Genomic DNA, 19,295 nt, shown 5'->3' with positions numbered 1-19,295 from the left:
AGTGGTGACCTGGTGGTCATCTGGCGCCAACTTTAACCCCCACTGAAGTAAGTGAAGTATTTGGGATTGTGGAATCTATAACATGCTGCATGCATTTTGTCAGTGACCGTCGCAGAGGAACATGGCTATGTGCGCGTCCGTTGTGTAACGGAGTTGAAAAATCCGTTTAACTATATAATGTATAAGCAGCCTAATGTTAATAATAATACGATCGATTTGTATGGCGCTTTTCATGGACCACAAAGACGCTTCAGAGAGCAAACATGTAAACAGATATGACGATATGGTGGGGAGGTGTTGTAGTAGAGAGCCATGTGACACATATGCTATCAACCTAATTTCATAGCACCCTCGGTAAAACGCCGAGCAACCCCATAGCACCTGCAGTAAAAAATCTCTGGCGCCGCCACTGTCTGTATCTGCAGTGTGTCATAAAAAGTATCCGGTCAAAACATCCCCAGATATGTGCCTATTTCGCCCAGTGAATAACCTACGAATCTTCCACTTTGCAATTATATTGGAACAGAGTAAATGCAATAATCTAATTGTTTTGTTGTGTGGGTGTGCCTAAGAAGATTGGCAGGTATTACGTAGCCTAAATAGGCTCCATCATGTTTTTTTTATTGTTAATATTACAAAGTTAATTATGTTATGTCCGTTTTGTTTCAGCATAGCCCACAAATCTCCGATGAGGGACACACAATCTAACGCTCTCTCTCCATCTGAAGAACACATGACATAGCAAAAGCCCAACTCAGCTAAACCACAGAAAACAATACAAATTCGCTTGGAGCAGCCAGTCAGCATGTTTGCTGGACAGTGTAGTCGCGTATTATGGAGTAACAAGGGGGTTTGAATCGTCACGATGAGGTGTCAAACTACACATCCCAGCATGACACTTTCGACCACTTGTTTGTCCAATGGTTGCTCGATCCGCACGATAGGTGACCAATGGGAGAGTAATCTTTTAATTCTGATGATTAAATACCATGAAATCCGTTTTTATCAGCATTACTTATTTAAATTAGTTTAGCAGTCACCGTGCAACTTTATGAGATCTTTTAGTTTTTGGACAGCACGTGGTTGACACGGCAAAGGATTTCAAGTGTTTGTAAGCCTCCAGGTGGGTTGCATTTTATTAGGTTATATTATTACAAGTAGGCTAATAAACATGAGTTTGTGTTAGTATATAAGTATGTGTCTGAATGTAGCCAAGCCCAGGCTATTGATCAATGGCTGCATAATGTTCACGCATTTTATTTAGGCTGCTGCATTCGACCATCGAGGGATGAATGAACGAGCGAACAAAAACAAAGTTTTACAAAGCAACCATAGTGACAAGGCAAAATTACCTTTTCCTCCCTCAGAGACAGCATCTCGACATGCTACCGGCGGTGCGGAACTGTTTGCCCTCCGCGGCTTTTTTAAGTTCGCTGTGTCACGGATGCGGTAACAGAGGCGGTTTGTTTTATCTGCCGGTGCGTGGTATGAGTTGGTCTCCGCGGCAGATAAATCAGTGCAACAACGAGGATTCCTCTGACCCTCCTCCTGAAGAAAGCCCCCGGGTACTCATCACAGGTGAAATGCAGCATTTTTGTCTAACTCTCTTCATTAGTAAACGAAAGGAAATTAGTCAGTGGAATGTCCATGTGTTTCTGACACATTGTCAGTTTATTAATTTCCTTCTCTGATATGTAAGGTTTACTTGTTTTCACTGACTAGACACCGCTATTTTCATTCACCACAATAGGCAGGGACAAACAAAGTGTGGACATAATAGCAGCAACGAACGACCTCCGGGAAAAGAATAGCTCGCATAGTTTTTTGTGTTTGGATAAAGCTCTGATGTGACAACAGGGTGTGGATTTAAGCCCAGTTGAGGCAGAGGCCAACAAATTCCGTTTTGTGTAACCTATAACCTTCTAGGCTAGAACACAAATAGTAGCCAAGCTGTTTTGTTCCAAGATGTACTTTCCTCATTAATAAATATATTAGTCTAATGAAAGTGATGCTTACAACTGTATTGTATCTGCTGTTTGATGTACTGATGCATAGTTTTCTATTGACTGCAGGTGGATTAGGGCAGCTTGGTGTTGGGCTGGCACAACTGCTGAGGTTAGTTAAAAACGGGGAATGACTGTCATCTGTTTTGGTTTACATGTTTAGGCCAGAGACCAAGCAGCATGCTTTTATCTGATGGTAAAATTGTGGTGTATAGTCTGATTCATTTTCTATGCAGTAATCGGCACCAGCTTCAGGCCACCGGCCCAGTATTTGTTTTGATTCGTTTAAGAATTGCTTATAATGTTTACAGGGGATGCATTATAGCTGTGGTATGAATACATTGTTGGTATAGGTTGAGTCACTTGTTGTGCTTGTGTCAGGGAACAGTATGGGAAGGAAAATGTGATCCTGTCTGACATCAAGAAGCCACCCCTGGACGTGTACCGCAGTGGTAAGTGACCCAAAATCTGTCAGTCAAAAATCACTAAGCCACACATGGCCCACCTACTAGTACTCTAGATCAGGACTTTGCTCTATTTAACACCTACTAGTTCTTACTCTGGATCAGGACTTTGCTCTGTTAATGCATTGTGTGCTGATCTTCAAAACACTCTTTTCAAATTCATTAGTCATTCTATCTTGAGACGCCTATCCTTTCATCTGTCTCCACACACCACTCTCTCTGTCCACTTCTCATGACACCTCATTCTCATGACCCTTCCCTGTCCCTCTCAGTCTCCTTCCCCACCATGTCCCCTCCATATATCTTTCCCATTCTTTCTATTTAACCAGGACCGTTTGTCTACGCCGATGTATTGGATTATAAGAACTTGAGGGAGTTGGTGGTGAACAACCGGATCACTTGGCTGGTGCATTACAGTGCTCTGCTCAGTGCCGTGGGGGAAGCCAATGTGACCTTAGCCCGCACCATCAACATCACAGGTCAGAATGTTGTTTTTTGCAAAGGCATGCTGTTCTATGAAGTTCCACACAAGTATTAAACTCAAGGTAATTTTTAGTATAGTAAATGTACATTACATCAACACAGCAAAAGTGCCACTTAACAATACTTGTCATCACTGGGAATTCAGCTATTGGTGTTGCCAAGGCCGCACTGCTAGTTAAGGTAGAGGAACTCTGAATAGATTGGAGATGCTTTTGTGTTAGTCTTCATGATTTAGATCAGGTCAATAGTACACTCTAAGTTGCATGCTTGGTGAAAATATTTTGTTACAGAAATGTACTATGTTTTGCTGTCGAGATCGAGGAAATAATCTCCATAACTATTTATGTAGCAAGGCATATTCTCCTTTTTCTTTTCTGGTAAGTTTGCTAAATCTGGTCTGGCAGATGTTTCACCATCCAACAGGACAATGACACAAAGCACACCAGGGTTATTATCGCATCCATTCAAGGCAGTGGATGTCCAAAATTTCTATGTACAGTGTGTAGCTGTGTAGAGTTTGCACTCAAAAACACTCTGGTGTTCGTATACAGTCCTGGCTCTGTAGATGGAAAACAATCAACAAAACAATAGTGGCTCAGACCCAACTATACACAATCCCAGCCAATCAACAAGATGCTTCAGGAGCACAGAAGGGAGGGGTGCAATTTGATTGGCTGTTGAATTTAACTGTCAACAACCTTTCACAAAACCAACACCGAATTGCAGACTGCATCTTTAACAGGCTCTCAGTCTGAAACAAATATAGCATATTGTTAGTAAAGTTTAGTCTTGAAATGTGGATATCTTCAATGATTAACAAATTATTTTTCTAATCACACACTAATCCTTCACAACGGTTGTCCTTAACTAAAGTTACTTATTAAAACTGAAACTATCATAAACTGAAGTCAAATAGAAATGAGTCCATGAAATAAAAACTAAACTGTAACTAATGAAACCACTGGTGAAACTAATTAAAACTAAACAAAAAATGTAACATTAACATTAGCACAAACACACAGGCAGTCAAATGACTTAATTGACAACTTTTGGACAACTGTACTGACAACTAATACAGAAATGGTTCCTCTTCAAATCCTGTATTCACCTTTAGAGGAACAACATTTTTGTTGTTGTGAATGTTTGATAATTATGTTTGATGCCGGTAATGCAAAGTGAGGAGACAATGTCCACATTGCCATTTCAAAGAGTGCAGGTGTTGGTAGATTCTAGAATAAAAGAGTTACATCTCACTTCACCCTGTCCTTTCTTCACCCTCAGGCCTTCATAATGTGCTGGACCTGGCACTGGAGAACTGCTTGCGTCTCTTTGTTCCAAGCACCATTGGAGCATTTGGACCATCGTCCCCCCGTGACCCTGCACCTGACCTGTGTGTCCAGAGGCCACGAACCATCTATGGAGTGTCCAAAGTTCATGGAGAGTTGATGGGGGAGGTGAGGATCTTACCTATGCTCTCTTTCTCTCTTTCTCTGACTTACACACAAACAAACAACCATACACACACTGACACAGAAATACATGGACAAATGGATATACTGATAAATACATATTCTGTATGTGAAGTCTTCGGTCATAACATTTGGGACATGCTAATCTTTTGTGTTCAGTATACAAATCTGCCCAAATGACATTTCATACTATTTCAGATTTATACTATTGAGAGTATTGTTACGAATTTGGAGGCATAAGAGTTGTCTTACTCTTGGCTGAAGATGCGGAGACTGACACACATAAGTAGCTTCTCTGTAAGAACAACGTCCTGTTTTTGTCTCATTTGAACAGTACCTCTATCACAAATATGGCTTGGATTTCCGTTGCTTACGCTACCCTGGTGTCATCTCAGCTAACACCAAGCCTGGAGGAGGAACAACAGGTAACCTCACGTCTTTGGTGAGAAGAACATGTCCTATGTGCGTTTTTGTACATACACTCTGTTTTTTGCAGACTATGCTGTCCAGATTTTTCACGACGCCCTCAGCACAGGCCATTACGAGTGTTACCTGCGACCGGACACACGCCTTCCAATGATGCACATTGCTGACTGCCACCGTGCCACTGTAGAGTTCATGCAGGCCCCCGAATGTCAGCTGTCCTTGCGCACCTACAACATTGCTGCCATGAGCTTCACCCCTGAGGAATTAGCTGAAGAAATACGCAAACACCTGCCCCACCTGAAAGTCACCTACAACCCTGACTCAGTCCGCCAGACTATTGGTATGAACAGCATCTGAGCATATATCAGTTAACCTCAAACTAGAACCTATTGTCAATAACTTTTTGTATTTGTACTAATGTCTTGTAAGATCCATAACAAGTGTCATTGTTAACATCTGAATTTTATGGTTGCTCTAGTTGCATGGAGGGAAGCGTATGCATGTTCTCTGACTTTAGATTGGCAGGAGTGGGTGGGCAGGCAGGCATTTTTTAATAGTCTTTATATTTGTGTAAGAACAGGCCTTCCTTCTTTGTCCATTCATTAGGAATGTAATCGTATTTTACATTTTTCCTTAAAGTCACTGGTAATTACTGGATGAAAGAGGAAATCATGTGCATTAAAGAACATGTCTTTAAATCATGTGCCCTCTCACTGTATTTCTGATGTCCCCTCCTTGTTTGCAGCGGACAGCTGGCCAGTGCGATTTGACGACTCCAATGCACGAAGAGACTGGGGTTGGAGGCCGGCTTATGGGCTTTCAGAACTTGTTACAGACATGATCTGCTCTATCCGCGACAAGAGGACCAATGCTGGGCTTTCAGTCAGCTAGCAGGCACAGTCAACAGAGACTTCACTTCCCAACAACTCCCTTTAAGTCACACTTCCAGTAGAGTGCAAGGAGGGGCACACACACAAACACACATACCACTCCAAACCTCCTTTTATTTAATGAGGAATCCTACTCACACCAGGACTCCTCTATCACACCAGGGATATTCCAGCCCCGGGGAACCACTCATGAACCCCCAACCTTTAAGCTAAACCCCCTGAAGTGACCAAAACAGTGAACACACACACACACACACACAGACACACACACACATTCATACAAATGCACCCACAAACACACACACACAGTGCACTAACATAGCACAGTCACACACTTACTCACAAACAACACTCATACATGCTCTAACCAGCAGCCTTACTCTTTTTCAGGGAACTATACTGTCAACCATACTGTTGTGACTATTGCATTTGTGTTGTTTTAATTGTGATAGGGAGAAGATAAATAAAACCCATCATCAGGTTTCTGCCTTAATTATCTTACACAGCATCATAGCCTTGCTCACAGCTGGGAATGAGATCCAGGAGAGAACAGCGCAAAACAGCACTGCAGAATAAGACATTACGGATGGATCAGTAGAGGGATACTGAGACACTGCGCTGATAGAGGGAATGGAGGACATCCAATGTTATATAAGGCAATGCTGTTGGATGGATACCCGTATCTAAAATATTGTATCTTTATCTTTCTTTTCCAACAGGTGTGATTTTTAGCCCAGATGCGTATTGTGTTGAGAGAGCCCAAATGAAACCAGCTTTTCAATCCTCACTCATAGGCCAATTGACAAAATTGCAGTGTAAATGATTCATGAAAAATGAATAAATAGCTTAATTTATCAAATACCCATGAATGCCTTCAGAGAGAGGTAAATATTGTGTGTTGGGATTTTGTGGTATATATCTGAGGTGTAAGATTTATTTGCAGCTCCTTAATTGTACTCGGTAGCAGACTATCGTCAACATACTTTTTTCACTATAAACATTGTTCAAAATATTGGCTACTGTCGATGAATATGGTTTCAATCGGGATCACTCTTGTAATTTAGGACTATCTTACCATAATTGCTGCTTGACATCATCATTATTCTCTTAACAAAAACCCTGAAGAAATATGAACTCCAAGACATAACTGTTACTTTTAATAAAAGGAAAAAAATACCCAGCGACGTCATTCTTTTGTATGGTAGGCCTACTTATTGCAGAAATTATAATGTGAAAAACATGTCTCAGCTGCCTACTAACCCAATTATCTATTCTACACATCGAGACCACATCAAATGTACAATTCTAGTATGTGCCAGTGGCAGGACTCTATTCTGTAAACAGGCCAAACTATTTCATGCTCCCACCACCAGGCGCACAACATTTGATACCACGCCTCCACCACCTCTTTTGCGGAACTAGAATCTGACCGCGTTGCATTGTGGCCATTTGAATCACATCTTCTCCACACCCGTGCAAAGAACTGTTGGTTAAGATGGACGCGGGTTTTTTCCGCGTAAGTAATGTCTGTTTAACTTCAAGCCGTTCTTGGTGACTGTAGTGTAAAACGAGGACAAACAATTATGTTTAAGTGTTGTGTATAATATGGTATCATCACCTACGCAAGAATAATTTCAGGCGCCATTCCACTGCAAGCAGTTTTGCTATGCTAGCACGCACAAAAATGGCGGCCGTGTCTGCTAAGTACGGAATCAGTGGAGTGGCTGAACGTAATAAGCCAGCCATAGCTGAAATAGTTATCTAGCGTTCCATGTCATTCATATGTTGTTCATTAACGGAATTTGTGATTTAGTATGTGTTAATTAAGCTCTAAAACGAAACCGAAACTCTAAAAATGTTGTATTGTCGTGTGCGAATCCAAACTAGCCATCGTACGCATGCAGTTCAATGACATTAGCGATAGATAGCTAGGCTAACTTTAGGTGAAGTTGGGTAGCTAATAATGTGTACTAGCTGGCTAACAAGATAGTGCATTACGAAGCGAAGATAACGTTCCCCTTGATAGTAATCGGCAGTTTAGTTAGACATTAACGTTATAGGATTTGGAGCTCACGAACAAGTTAACGTATTTAATGCATCATGAACTCAGGTATGAAAGTAATGGAACGTGAACCAAATCAGTCAACGTTAACGTCAGTTAGAAAGGGATTCGCCTCTGCTTAGTAAAAGTGTATCTAGGGATAAGATGTTGGCTAACGCTATTCTCTAGCCAACTTTAGACCGACGTGTTTAATACAATTGTATCTAGCACTTAAGTTACGTGTTATATAACGTATAAGATAAATGCATGTATTTGTCTTCAACGATACACTGACATGGGTCGCTCTACAACATTTCCTTAGAGCAGGACTCTACCTAGTTAGATCGACAGCTAACATTAGATGGTTGTCTTGGCCATCACCTTCATGCTTAAAGCGTCGTCACTAACTTGCACCCTATTTCAAAGATACTGGATTGCAGAGAGATTTGTCTTGGTCGCGACTCTGTAGACCTTAATCCACGACATATAGCGAGGTTAACTAGTAAGTGATAAATAACTAAGGTATCTAACAGTGTTAAGTAGGGGTCGACCAATATGTTTTTTCCAGGATCCATACCATAACGAGTATCTGTGACAAAAAGAGGACGATAACCGATATTTGTAGGCATCCAAAGAACGATACTTTGTCATTGTTCCATTCAAATGTTCCTGAGAGAGGCATACAATGTTGAGTTTTTCTTAGTTAAGATGGTAAATATGTCAGAATACATATCTTTACAGTTTAAGCTTACTTAATATCTAAGAAATATCTAATTCATAGAAGAACACCCCACTACATCTGGTGTTACAGCTTGAAACTTTTTTTAAAGACCCCTGTGGTATCCTGATATTTAGTTAAAACTCTGTGGATCCTCTCTTGAGTGGTTCATATAAAAGAAAACATGACAGTTTGTAGTGGTATATATATTTTCACTGACCTGTGTATATATTTTTTACAATAAAAGTTGAAAGGTGAAGACCACCGTTGATGCTGGAGTTGGTCTGTGATTTAATATGGATCTATGTCGCCTTAACTTTGTTGAATCCCTGACAATCACTTTTTTAAGCTATCCAGCTGGCTAATTAGGTTACCTGCTGTGACTTAAGTAGTTTACATTTACTTGGTTATTGGTAAGCTAAATAGTTAAAGGGTATAGGCATAGATTATGCTATGAAGCATTTAAAATGATCACAATTTGCTCCTTTAAAAATGCTAAGGTGGTGATTCACATTGTTTTTTTTTTTCCTCTTCAGGGGACAAGTGCAGAGCAAGATAATCGCTTCAGCAATAAACAGAAGAAATTACTGAAACAGCTGAAGTTTGCAGAATGTCTGGAAAAGAAGGTTTGAATGTTATTTTAGTTTTCAAGTGATACTGTAATATTACATTTGTCATAAATAAATGGGCTAATATGTTATTTAATGAGTTTGACATGTCTAAGCTTAGAATTTATGACAATTTTTGCTCTGTCAGGTGGACATGACCAAAGTCAACCTGGAAGTCATCAAACCTTGGATCACCCAGCGAGTTACAGAGATCCTGGGGTTCGAGGACGATGTCGTCATAGAGTTCATTTTCAACCAGTTGGAAGAGAAGGTAATACCTCTGTTTATTTTGCCCCCACTGTATCTGTTTGATAGATATAAAGGATGTTTGTGTCTTTTTATGTTCTTTGGGTGGGTGACATAACTGTGGGAGATGAAGCTAACATTTGAGTAGCATTGACTTGAGACGTATTTATACCCAACAAGAAATCTGCTACAGTTGGTGCCTTGTGTGTCGAATAGCTGCGGGTAAAGTTATGTGTAGTTCATCCAATGAAACTGGATTGTTGCAATAATTATGAAAAAAGTACAGTTTTTGAACAACAGTTCTAATGATGATGTGATTTATGATTTAAAAGGCCTGAACCAATATGGATGTTATACCTTGCATCCGAAGTATAGCACCAACACCTAATTAGATCTCTCCTGAGCCCAAAGTCTCACTGAATCCAACTCTTCCTTGATGATGAAGTTTGGTTTTTGAGGTGAGTCATGAGCAGGGGTTGGCATCATGCCAGGTCTAGAAACATATGGACAGTCATGCTGATTTCAGTAGTATAGTTGTTTGTAATGCAGCAGTTAATCATAAATGTGCAGTTCAAACCAAACAATTGTTAACATCATGCATTGTCATTCTTAGTTCACTGCAAAACTCTAAGACGATTTACCTGTCTTAGTCTTACAGACAGCTTCCAATGTGTAACCACCATCACAACCAGAACCATTTAAATGTGGTCTTACCATATTCTTGGATATCATGGTTGCACTGTAAGTTAATAGCCAGGTAGCCTCCAGATCCTAGTAATACATCTATATGTGAAAAATTACTGTGCTCTCGTATTGACTGAAAACTGCTGAGTTGCTCAGTAACTGCATAGCAGATTGTACCTGGTTAGTTGTGACTGCTTCATGACCCCCTTTATTTAATGAGGGTAGCATTTGGAATGCTATGCAGTGTCCATCAGCATCACCCATCTCTCTAGAGATCAGACGTGATGAGATGGATGCAACATAAAGAGCCAATATTTGTTTGTGACGCAAAAAGCATTGGCTTTTTAAGTTTTCAGAAGGTGTGGCTCGTTGTACCGTAAGGTATTCTTTTCTTATTGTTTCATCTGAAGATAAATGTGCGGACATGTCAGTTTTAGGTTATATCATCTTTGCACTACTGGCCGGTTTATTGTATGGGATATAGGGATAGGATCCTAAACTTTCTTTCGGTTAATGAATATCTTAACTTATGGTAAAGGGTGAGCCTTTTAGATCCTCAATTGGGGTTTGGGAAGAAAACACTTTTCTTAATTCTTGACTTAGTTGTTTGAAATAAACCCCTTTTACATGCCCTGTGTACTCATTATTGCTTGTTCGTCTCTTGCAATTTAGATAAATGATATAACATTAAACTCAAGGTGGTTGAGTCTCAAGCAGTAGGGAGGCGGAAGCAAGCCAAGGGAGCCTCTCTTTCTGCAGGAGTGGCGAGCGCTCCGTCCCCCCCCAGATCCTGCGGGACACACTGAAGACACCGGGACTGTACTTTCTTTGTGGGGTTTTGATGCACTCTGTTCTGTGGCTATTTGTTTTTTTGTTGTTGTTTAAAAAAAAGAAAAAGAAAAAGGATCAGCAGTTTATTGTGAGGGGACACTGGATGTTTGACTTGTGTAGTCATAGCATGCATTTAGGTAATTGATCCTTTTTTATAATGGACACTATCCCCCATTGTGGTCTGGAGGGCAAGGGATGTTTTCTATCGCACTTTTTGAAAAAGGTCCAGCTATTTATTTGCTATTGGGGAGGTCAGTAAGTGCTAGTGCATGCATGATGGCTGGCCTTAATTATTCTCAAGGTATCTCCCCTCAGCTAACTGCCATAGCTTTAGGTCTCAATGACAACCAAGGGGGTGGAATCTAGGACAGTAAGTGCCTCAATGCAAGGTTATATAGTAAGGCACCAAGACTCACATCAAGCTAAATCTACTACTTTTTAGTCATTCTAGATCCTATGGACAATAGATTATAGAAGAACAGGGCAAGCTGCAGCTTGAGTAAGCTGTAAGGGCAAGCAGGGATGTGGTTGACAGAGCCCACCCCCTCCACTGAACGGGTTCCCTTTATGTATTGACTGGGGTGCTGTTTCCCTTCTTTTCTCTCTTCCCGGCTGTGTGTTGCAGAACCCAGACAGTAAAATGATGCAGATCAACCTGACCGGTTTCCTGAACGGCAAGAACGCCCGGGAGTTCATGAAGGACCTCTGGCCACTACTGCTGAGCGCCCAGGAGAATATCGCTGGAATCCCTACTGCTTTCCTTGAGCAGAAGAAAGAGGAGATCAAACAGAGACAAGTCAGTGAATTTGAATATGCTGATTTTGTATGCAAATACAGTTGTTTTTCTTGTAGAGACAGGTCAGTGATAATGTAGTATATGCCAGGCAATGTATGACAAATTGTTCATGGAACTTTCCAAATGTGTGTCCTGCAGATTGAGCAGGAGAAACTGGCGTCTCTGAAGAGGATGGATGAAGATAAGAAGGAGAACAAAGAGAGGGCTCAGTCCAAAAGCCCTAGGAGGTGAGCAGCATCAGTGATGAGGGCTGGGAGTTCAGCTTCAGCTAGATGTCCTGTCATGTTTGGGCCTTACCCAGAGCCAGCTCAATTTGATCCTGGAATTATTTTGCTATGTAGCTAAATGTGGATTGACAAAATGACAGGAGAAGTTATACATGCCTGCGATTAGTCGATGCTTATTTTAAATGTACTAATATTTGGAGGGAAAGCAGGATTTTGAAAAGTCTTCTTTTACTAATACTGTCTGCTCCCCACTCTCCCTCCATAGGAGGAAGTCCCGCTCACCGTCCCCTAGGAGGCGCTCTCCTCCCAGGAAGGAGCGCAAACGCAGCCCCTCCCGCTCTCCCCGCCGCAAGCCCAGCCCTCTGGTGTCGCCCCCGGCCTCCCCTCCCAAAGCCCCAGAGGAGCCGCAGCCTGAACCTGACCAGTCAGAGGCCTCTAAGCCACAGCCCCTCATCCTGGAGGCCTCCTCAACCAGGTAACCAGAAATATTGCAAAAACTTGCTCTTCACACAAAATCAGTGCCCTTGGTGTAATTTCTTGTAATGGTATTAAGCCTGGTTGAATCTCCTCTGCAGCCGTAGTAGAATGGCTAGTGATGCTCGTGCCCATCAGCAGTAACACTCAGTAAACATTTACTAGCTGGACGTATCTGTTCTATTATGCAAATAGGTTTCACTATTCATATACGGGGGTCATGATTCACAACTTTCTTTTTTTTTCTCTCTTCAGTGATGTGGTGAAGGAGGCAGTGAATCCAGACTCTGCGGTGGAGGTCAAAGAGGCTTCCCCAGAGCCGGTGGTGAAGAAGGAGGAGCGTCCCAAGGAACGACCCCGTGAGCGCGAGAAGGACAGTCGGAGAGACAGACCCCGCCATCGCTCGCGCACACGCTCCCGCTCCCGGAGACGACACAGGTCACGCTCCAGGTCAGGCCCTCTTAATATTTGTGCTTTTCTTTTTTTTTTTCTTTGGATATGTCTCACACATTGTTCTAGGGAACCTTTGTGCCTATTGCATCTGTGTGGGTACATACAATTTTGACATTGAAGACTGTTTTGGTCTTGTCCAGGTCCTACTCTCCCCGCCGGAGGCCCAGCCCCCGCAGACGCATGTCCCCGCGCCGCAGAAGCCCCCCTAGACGTCCCCCTCCTGGTCCCAGACACAGACGCAGCAGATCTCCCGTCCGCAAGTGAGTGTGTGTGTGTATAACGTAACAGTCTGGAAGTACATTCATTTTGACCAAAGAAAAAGGACGACGAAGCAGGTAATGCAAATCATGGTACAGGTTTCCAGATTGGAGATTCTAATGCTCAGTTTACCCAGTTTTATGTCCTACCATGCGTATATTATGTATCATATTTTACAGCATAAGTGTGAAGTCATTCCTATTTGACAACTGCTGAGGCTGATCTTGCTCTTGGGCTCACACTGTTGTTGTTCTCTTGTTGTGCCTCCAGGCGGCGCTCCCCCTCTGCGTCTTCCTCAGGCAGCTCTTCCTCCTCCCCACACCCGCCCCGCAAGGGGCCCCTCAAGCGTGGGTCTAACTCGCCTCCCCCCAAGGTGCCTCGGCAGGGCGACCCCTCCACCAGCCCCTCCCGGAGGCGAGGCCGCGCCTCCCCGGTCCCGAATGCCGCCGGCTCCCCGGCCAAGGCCCAGCGCTCAGCCTCTCCCCACGCCAGGAAGGGCCGTGCCAGCTCCGGCTCCCCGGGCAAGTTCTCAGGTACAGAGCCACGCTTCAACCGCCCCTCTCCTCCCTCTGTCCCTTCCTTACTGCTTATGCAGATAAGCCTCTCTTACTTTGGCTCCATGTTTGGCCTTCTAACTTGTTGTCCGTCGCCTCCTTTGCTTGCCCTCTCTGCCCATCTGCAGTGTTGTGCCAGTGCCCCACTACAACCACCCAATCAGCACTCGATCCCGCTAGAGCTCTATCTCGCTCTGGCCGCCACTTTGTGTTGTCTTGTGTTACACTGCCGCGTGCTCCAATTTTCCCTGTCCCCCGCTAAACTAGTGCTTTAGCGAGGATGAAGGAATGCAGCTTCTAAGAGCTTTTCGCAAAGTGAGCCGTCACGCCTGAGCTGGCCCGGGTATCATCTCTAGTTACGCGAGTGCCTAGACTGCCCGGTGGACCCAGTGAGCTCACCTAACACACAGGCATGACTCTGCAGAGAGGCTGGGGTAGCAGTTGGAACACCACTTGAAATCCTTGTTTTCTGCCTGCTGCCAAGGGGGTCAATACATTTCCACAGCCAGGTCCTGCCATGTTAAAGTGTGGAAGTTAAAGTTACTCTTCAGCAGATAATATAGAAGTCCCCTGTATCTTTGTCTCCTCCAGGTGCAAAGCAAAAACCAACTGGAAGGAATGAATCCCCATCCCCAGCCCCCAAACCCAGACGCTCTGACCTATCTGAATCTGGTAAGTGTGATTATGTGTTTGTGTGTATGATGTGCTTAGAGGCTGTGGCTCAGTATGGGCATAAACACAGTCCTTACCCCTGCTCATGACACTCCACTTTCCTTGAAGCCTTCCTGCAAGGACCAGCACTTATGTCTGGTAATAGACACCCTCCAGTTCATTATCTTTAATGGGGTTTGAATAGAACCCAGGTTACCCAGCTACAAAGTGCCCTTCTCATGGTTCTGTTTCTTTTAGTGATGCCTGTGTGATGCCTCCACCTCTGCCCTCAACTTGTTTCAGCAGGAATATGTTTCTTAGCCCATGTCCTGTCTTTTTGGTTTTATGTATACATTTTGATTCCACTGCTAACCAAGGATAAGTCAACCACCTACTACTTTCATCATTGCCATTGTTACATCTCCGGGTCAAGCTGTGGGGGTTCACTGGGGTGATACACCTGGTTGTGTGTGTGTGTGTGTGTGTGTGTGTGTGTGTGTGTGTGTACATGCGCGTATGTGTTTCCCTGGGCGCCGAAAAAGATGGCTCACTGCTTTGCATTTCAGAGGAGGATAAAGGTGGGAAGGGGGCCACGGCCGATTCTGTGCAGCAGCGACGTCAGTATCGCAGGCAGAATCAGCAGTCGTCTTCAGGTTGTCACCCCTTTTTATTTGTGTTTTTCCACCTTTGCTCTTCTCCCTCACCCCTCTCGCTCTCCTCCTTTAATCCCCTCAACATCTCCTTCTCTCCTCTCTAACCAGTCTGTATCTGTGTCGTCCCCCCCTGCCCCCCCTTGTCTCGTACTGGGCGATGTGGACGTGTTGTGCTTTAACCCTCATCTAGGTGTTTCTCTCAGTGGACACCGCACAGAATGTGCCGCTAACACGCATGGATTCTGTTTGTTTTGTTTCTTTTAACTATGCAGCCGATTCAGGGTCCTCCTCATCTGAGGGTGAAGCCTCCAGACGGCCGGTCCGAGGACCTCCGGCCAAGAACGGCGACATCCGGAGGCGACGGACTCCTTCGCCCTCCAGACGACACAGAGATGCCTCCCCCAGGTAAAACCCCAGCACACCACTGGTGTCTCTAAGATGGGCCTTAATAGTTTGAAGCCATTTCTGAAGGTTTTTGATTTTATTCTTTGTTATCGTTGTGTTTTCCAGGAAAAGGCGGAGTCCCTCGCCAGCAGGGCGGCGCCACCGCTCCCCTTCTCCCCCCAGACGTCGCAGGTCACCCTCTCCTCCTCCCAGACGCAGGTGAAGCCCTCAGCTCAGCCACATGGCTCTCCTCATACTGGCTTATGTTTTAGTTTGTGTGTCACTTATCTTCAGTGACACTGACCACACATTGTTTGTTCAGTTCCTCATTTAACTAAATATTAGTGATATTGGGCCTCTCTCACATACTCACGTCGATCGTTTATGGTTAGGATTCATTGCAGCGTTGAGATGAGCTTTATGACCAAAGAAAAAGATGGATGAAGCAGGTAATGCAAATCATGGTCAGGTTTCCCGATTGGAGATGCAAACTTGGATGAAATGTATTTTTATGTATTTGATGTGTTCTCCCCTCAGGTCTCCCTCTCCTCCCCGCAGACGCTCCCCGTCCCCCCGCCGCTTCTCTCCCGCCATCCAGCGGCGCTACAGCCCCTCCCCTGTGCAGCAGAAGCGCCGGCCCTCGGGCTCCCCTCCCCCCAGGCGCCGGGCGTCGCCTTCCCCAGGGGCTAAGCGCCGGCCCTCTCGCTCCCCTCGGCGCCGCAGCAGCCCCCCCGGCCAAAAGAGACGCACTCCCCCCTCATCCATCTCACCCCCTCCACGCCAGCGCAGGAGCTCACCACCGAGCTCGTCCCGGGCCGCCAGAGACTCCCGGCTCTCCCCTTCCCCCTCCGGCCGAGCCCACCCTCACCCATCCCAGGGGTCAGTCAGCCCCCAGAGCCGCTTCCCCCACTCCGGCTCCCCGCAGCAGGCCCGCGGCCCGAGGCAGCAGTCCCCTTCCCACAACAACCGGCCCATCCGCAGGGTGTCCCGCACCCCAGAGCCACGCAAGACCCAAAGGTACGCAAAACCCCCTACCTCTATTAGAATATCAGGGCTTGGTTTGAGCTGGATCCCTTTCTGGTAAATGTTATTCATTTTTTAATGTTTAAGGAACAGGTATGCATTTTTAATTTGCATATCATGTGTCTCTCTCTCTCTCTCTCTCTCTCTCTCTCTCTCTCTCTCTCTCTCTCTCTCTCTCTCTCTCTCTCTCTCCCCCTCATCTCTGCTCACATCAGAGGTTCTCAGAGCCCCCAGCCAATGAGGAGGGTCTCCCCTCACTCTCGGTTGCCTGCCTCACACCCTCTGCTGTTGAAGCGGCCGGCTCCTGCCTCTGCATCGCCCTCTCCGTCCCGCTCAGCCAGCGGATCGCCACCTCCCCCTGCCAAAAAGCCTGGCAGCGCCTCCGCCAGCCCCTCTCCTAACAAGGTACAGCCAACATGCTCTGACCTCTGACCTAGTGAGGACTAGGTAATGCAGGTTGTGTAGAAGATTGTATCACCAGTCAATGCAATATTATGATTTAAAGTCTGTTCACACAGACTGTATGCATATTGATTATTCTTACCTTCTCAATTGTTTCAAACAGTCTTGGGTAATGGGGGAGATTATCGTTACTGAAAGCTGTTATCCTGCCAGGTGGCCCACTGATTGGTCAGTGTGTTTATCTGTTTGTGTGTGTGTGGGTGTGTCTCTTCTGTAGACGTCCGATGCTGAGGCTAGTGGGAAGAAAAAGAAGAAGAAGAAGGAGAAGAAACACAAGAAGGATAAGAAGCACAAGAAGCACAAGAAACACAAGAAGGAGAAGAGCGCCACAGCGGAAGCCGAGGCTGAAGATGGACAGGGCCGGGTTAAACAGGAGCCGGAGCAGGAGCAGGAGCAGGAGCCGGAGCAGGAGGGCGAGGGAGATGCTGACTCCTCCCCGAAAAAGGTGACGCCCTCTTGTCTGAGCTAGCAGTCCTAAAGCCATCCACAGATGGATTCAGGAATGATGGTGTTAGTGTTGAAGTAACATTATTCATGCTAGAGGGGGAGATATTTTGACCATGTACATTACCATCAGTTCAAGAGCGCCGTCCTGACTAAAGCTGTTTTCCATTCAACTAATTTGCATATTTTAAGCGCATTTACGAAAATGTATTTTGTTTTTTTGGAAATTGTATGCAAATTCCAAGCGTTTCCACAAAGGATTTCTTATTCAAAAGGTCAAAATACGCAATAATAAGTTAGATGGAAACCCGGCTTATGAAACTGGCTTTGTGCTTGATTAAAAATCATTCTAATGGGATTTCCTTAAGGGACCGGTCAGAAGGCCCCACACTCAGAACAAATATATTTGTCACATGCCACTAATGATTTCATATACATTTCCCCAGGATTTCATGTTCCTTTCTTGGGATTTTGTTACTTGTTTTCCTCATTTAGGTTTGGTTTTCAAATATCATTTCTAAAAAGAGAAGTCATTTTTAATCAGGATTCTGATTCCTCTTTTTAGAGCGACATTGAGTAAATACCACCTCCACCACCACAATAAACAGGTCTGTTCTTTGAATATGGTGGTGAAGACCACGTTAAAGGTATGTAACATTGAGTGGAGGTATAATTTTTAATGCTGCCTTTCTTTTAAGGAATCAGACAGTGAAGTAGATGACAGTCTTGATGACTTGGAGAGACAACTACGTGAGAAAGCCCTGCGCTCCATGAGGAAGGCACAGATGTCCCCACCACCCTCCTGAGGAACAGTCTCTCCCAAATCTTCCCTCTCTATTTCTTTCTCTGTCTCCCCCTCTTCTCCGTGTTTTTTTTTTTTTTTTTTCTCAGTTAAGTTTGATGTTGGTTCAGCTTTAGAATGTACAAATTGTTGATGCTCTAGGTTTATTTTTAATGCTTTGGGTACACAGTCCAATGGGACTTCTGTCGGGTGGGGAGTAGAGCTGCGTTTTGTTACAGCATGGCCCCCATTAACTGTTTTAATTTTCATTTGCCTCCCCCCTCTTCCATAAGACACTGTACATGTATCCAGATTGTTCAGGTTTGTTCAAGTCTCTTTGCTCCCTCGGTTCCTGTATCTTTATTTTTTACATGACCAGTAAAGGAACTGTAGAGAGGTTGATTTGTGTGTACCTTGTGCAGGTTGGCAGAGTGCAGATGGGGATGGGGGGTTGTTCTGTGATTGCATGTGCAGAAGCACTGAGTGTCCAACCCTCCCGTGTGCATGAAGCTGATGGTAAACGAAAAAGAATGAAAAAAAAAATCTTCAGTGACGCAGATCAGAGCTGCCACCTCGCCCTTTAGTTGCAGCCCTTTGTGGGCCAGTCCTGGTCCCCACTGGGCCGAGGTCGTATTTCCACAGAACAAAACAGAATCATTGGTATGAGTGTGATTTTTTTTATTTTTATTTTTTTTTTTTTATTATTATTTTTTTCCTCTTCTTTTTGGTAACTTTTTAAGTTGTTTGAAATTGTTGAAATGTAATGTAAATTCTGACTTTGAAAAAGTCGCATTAAAAAGAGAACCTTTACTCAGCTCTCCTATTTTTTTTTTTTTTTTTTAGAAGATGCCCTTTTGTCTGGTTTGCTAGATTTACACATGCTTCTGCAGGGTTAGCCCCTCAACTTTGATGTGTGTAGCCTGTTTTCTACTGCACATTTTGGGAACATCTTTGGAGCCAATGGAGTACCATACTGAATCAAGGTAGTTCATTGTACCTTACCTCTCTGACCTTGGGAGTATATCCATTAAGGGGGAAATGTATTAAATGAAGTAAGGCTTCACATGAATGGGCAAAATGAATGCTGTGAGGTGCCATTAAAGTCCTGTGCGAGCCTCTAATGTGGGTGAGAAACATAAGTTGATTCGTTTCTAATATGGTACAAGATAGACCAGTATATCAGGACTCAGGAGGCTCACTAATGAGCAGGTCTGTGGCCACTGGACTAACGCAAACAGCATGATGTTTCCCCATCTTTATTTAGTGTTTGTT

At 44.3% G+C, this 19,295-nt stretch overlaps 2 protein-coding genes across 7 annotated transcripts; both read left to right on the top strand.

Moving 5' to 3' along the window:
• The first annotated feature begins 941 nt into the window (after positions 1-941).
• tdh2 (L-threonine dehydrogenase 2) lies at positions 942-6,911 on the top strand. The gene is made up of 9 exons (XM_012822811.2): positions 942-1,123; positions 1,368-1,578; positions 2,073-2,115; positions 2,385-2,455; positions 2,797-2,946; positions 4,232-4,404; positions 4,754-4,844; positions 4,916-5,185; positions 5,591-6,911. Exons 2-9 carry the CDS (start codon positions 1,383-1,385, stop codon positions 5,734-5,736), a joined length of 1,140 nt encoding a protein of 379 aa, XP_012678265.1. The 5' UTR covers positions 942-1,123; positions 1,368-1,382; the 3' UTR covers positions 5,737-6,911.
• A 226-nt stretch (positions 6,912-7,137) lies between these two features.
• Positions 7,138-18,833, top strand: srrm1 (serine/arginine repetitive matrix 1). 6 transcript variants are annotated; one of them, XM_031580913.2, is made up of 18 exons: positions 7,139-7,251; positions 9,031-9,120; positions 9,251-9,373; positions 11,489-11,659; positions 11,798-11,886; positions 12,152-12,361; positions 12,616-12,810; positions 12,954-13,073; positions 13,342-13,604; positions 14,217-14,297; positions 14,843-14,929; positions 15,202-15,334; positions 15,440-15,532; positions 15,851-16,330; positions 16,552-16,741; positions 17,016-17,243; positions 17,808-17,850; positions 17,941-18,833. In XM_031580913.2, exons 1-17 carry the CDS (start codon positions 7,231-7,233, stop codon positions 17,820-17,822), a joined length of 2,589 nt encoding a protein of 862 aa, XP_031436773.1. In that variant the 5' UTR covers positions 7,139-7,230; the 3' UTR covers positions 17,823-17,850; positions 17,941-18,833. The 6 variants fall into 6 exon arrangements, with proteins under 6 accessions (XP_012678971.2, XP_031436773.1, XP_012678979.2 ...); XM_012823525.3 differs by lacking the exon at positions 17,808-17,850 and having other exon boundaries at positions 17,948-18,833; XM_012823500.3 differs by lacking the exon at positions 17,808-17,850.
• The last annotated feature ends 462 nt before the right edge of the window (positions 18,834-19,295 follow it).

The sequence above is a fragment of the Clupea harengus genome, chromosome 14, assembly GCF_900700415.2.
Source record: "Clupea harengus chromosome 14, Ch_v2.0.2, whole genome shotgun sequence".
In the NCBI taxonomy this organism is placed as follows: Eukaryota; Metazoa; Chordata; class Actinopteri; order Clupeiformes; family Clupeidae; genus Clupea; species Clupea harengus.
Note: the sequence above shows the minus strand (reverse complement) of the source record. Positions and strands in the feature narration are given on the sequence as shown.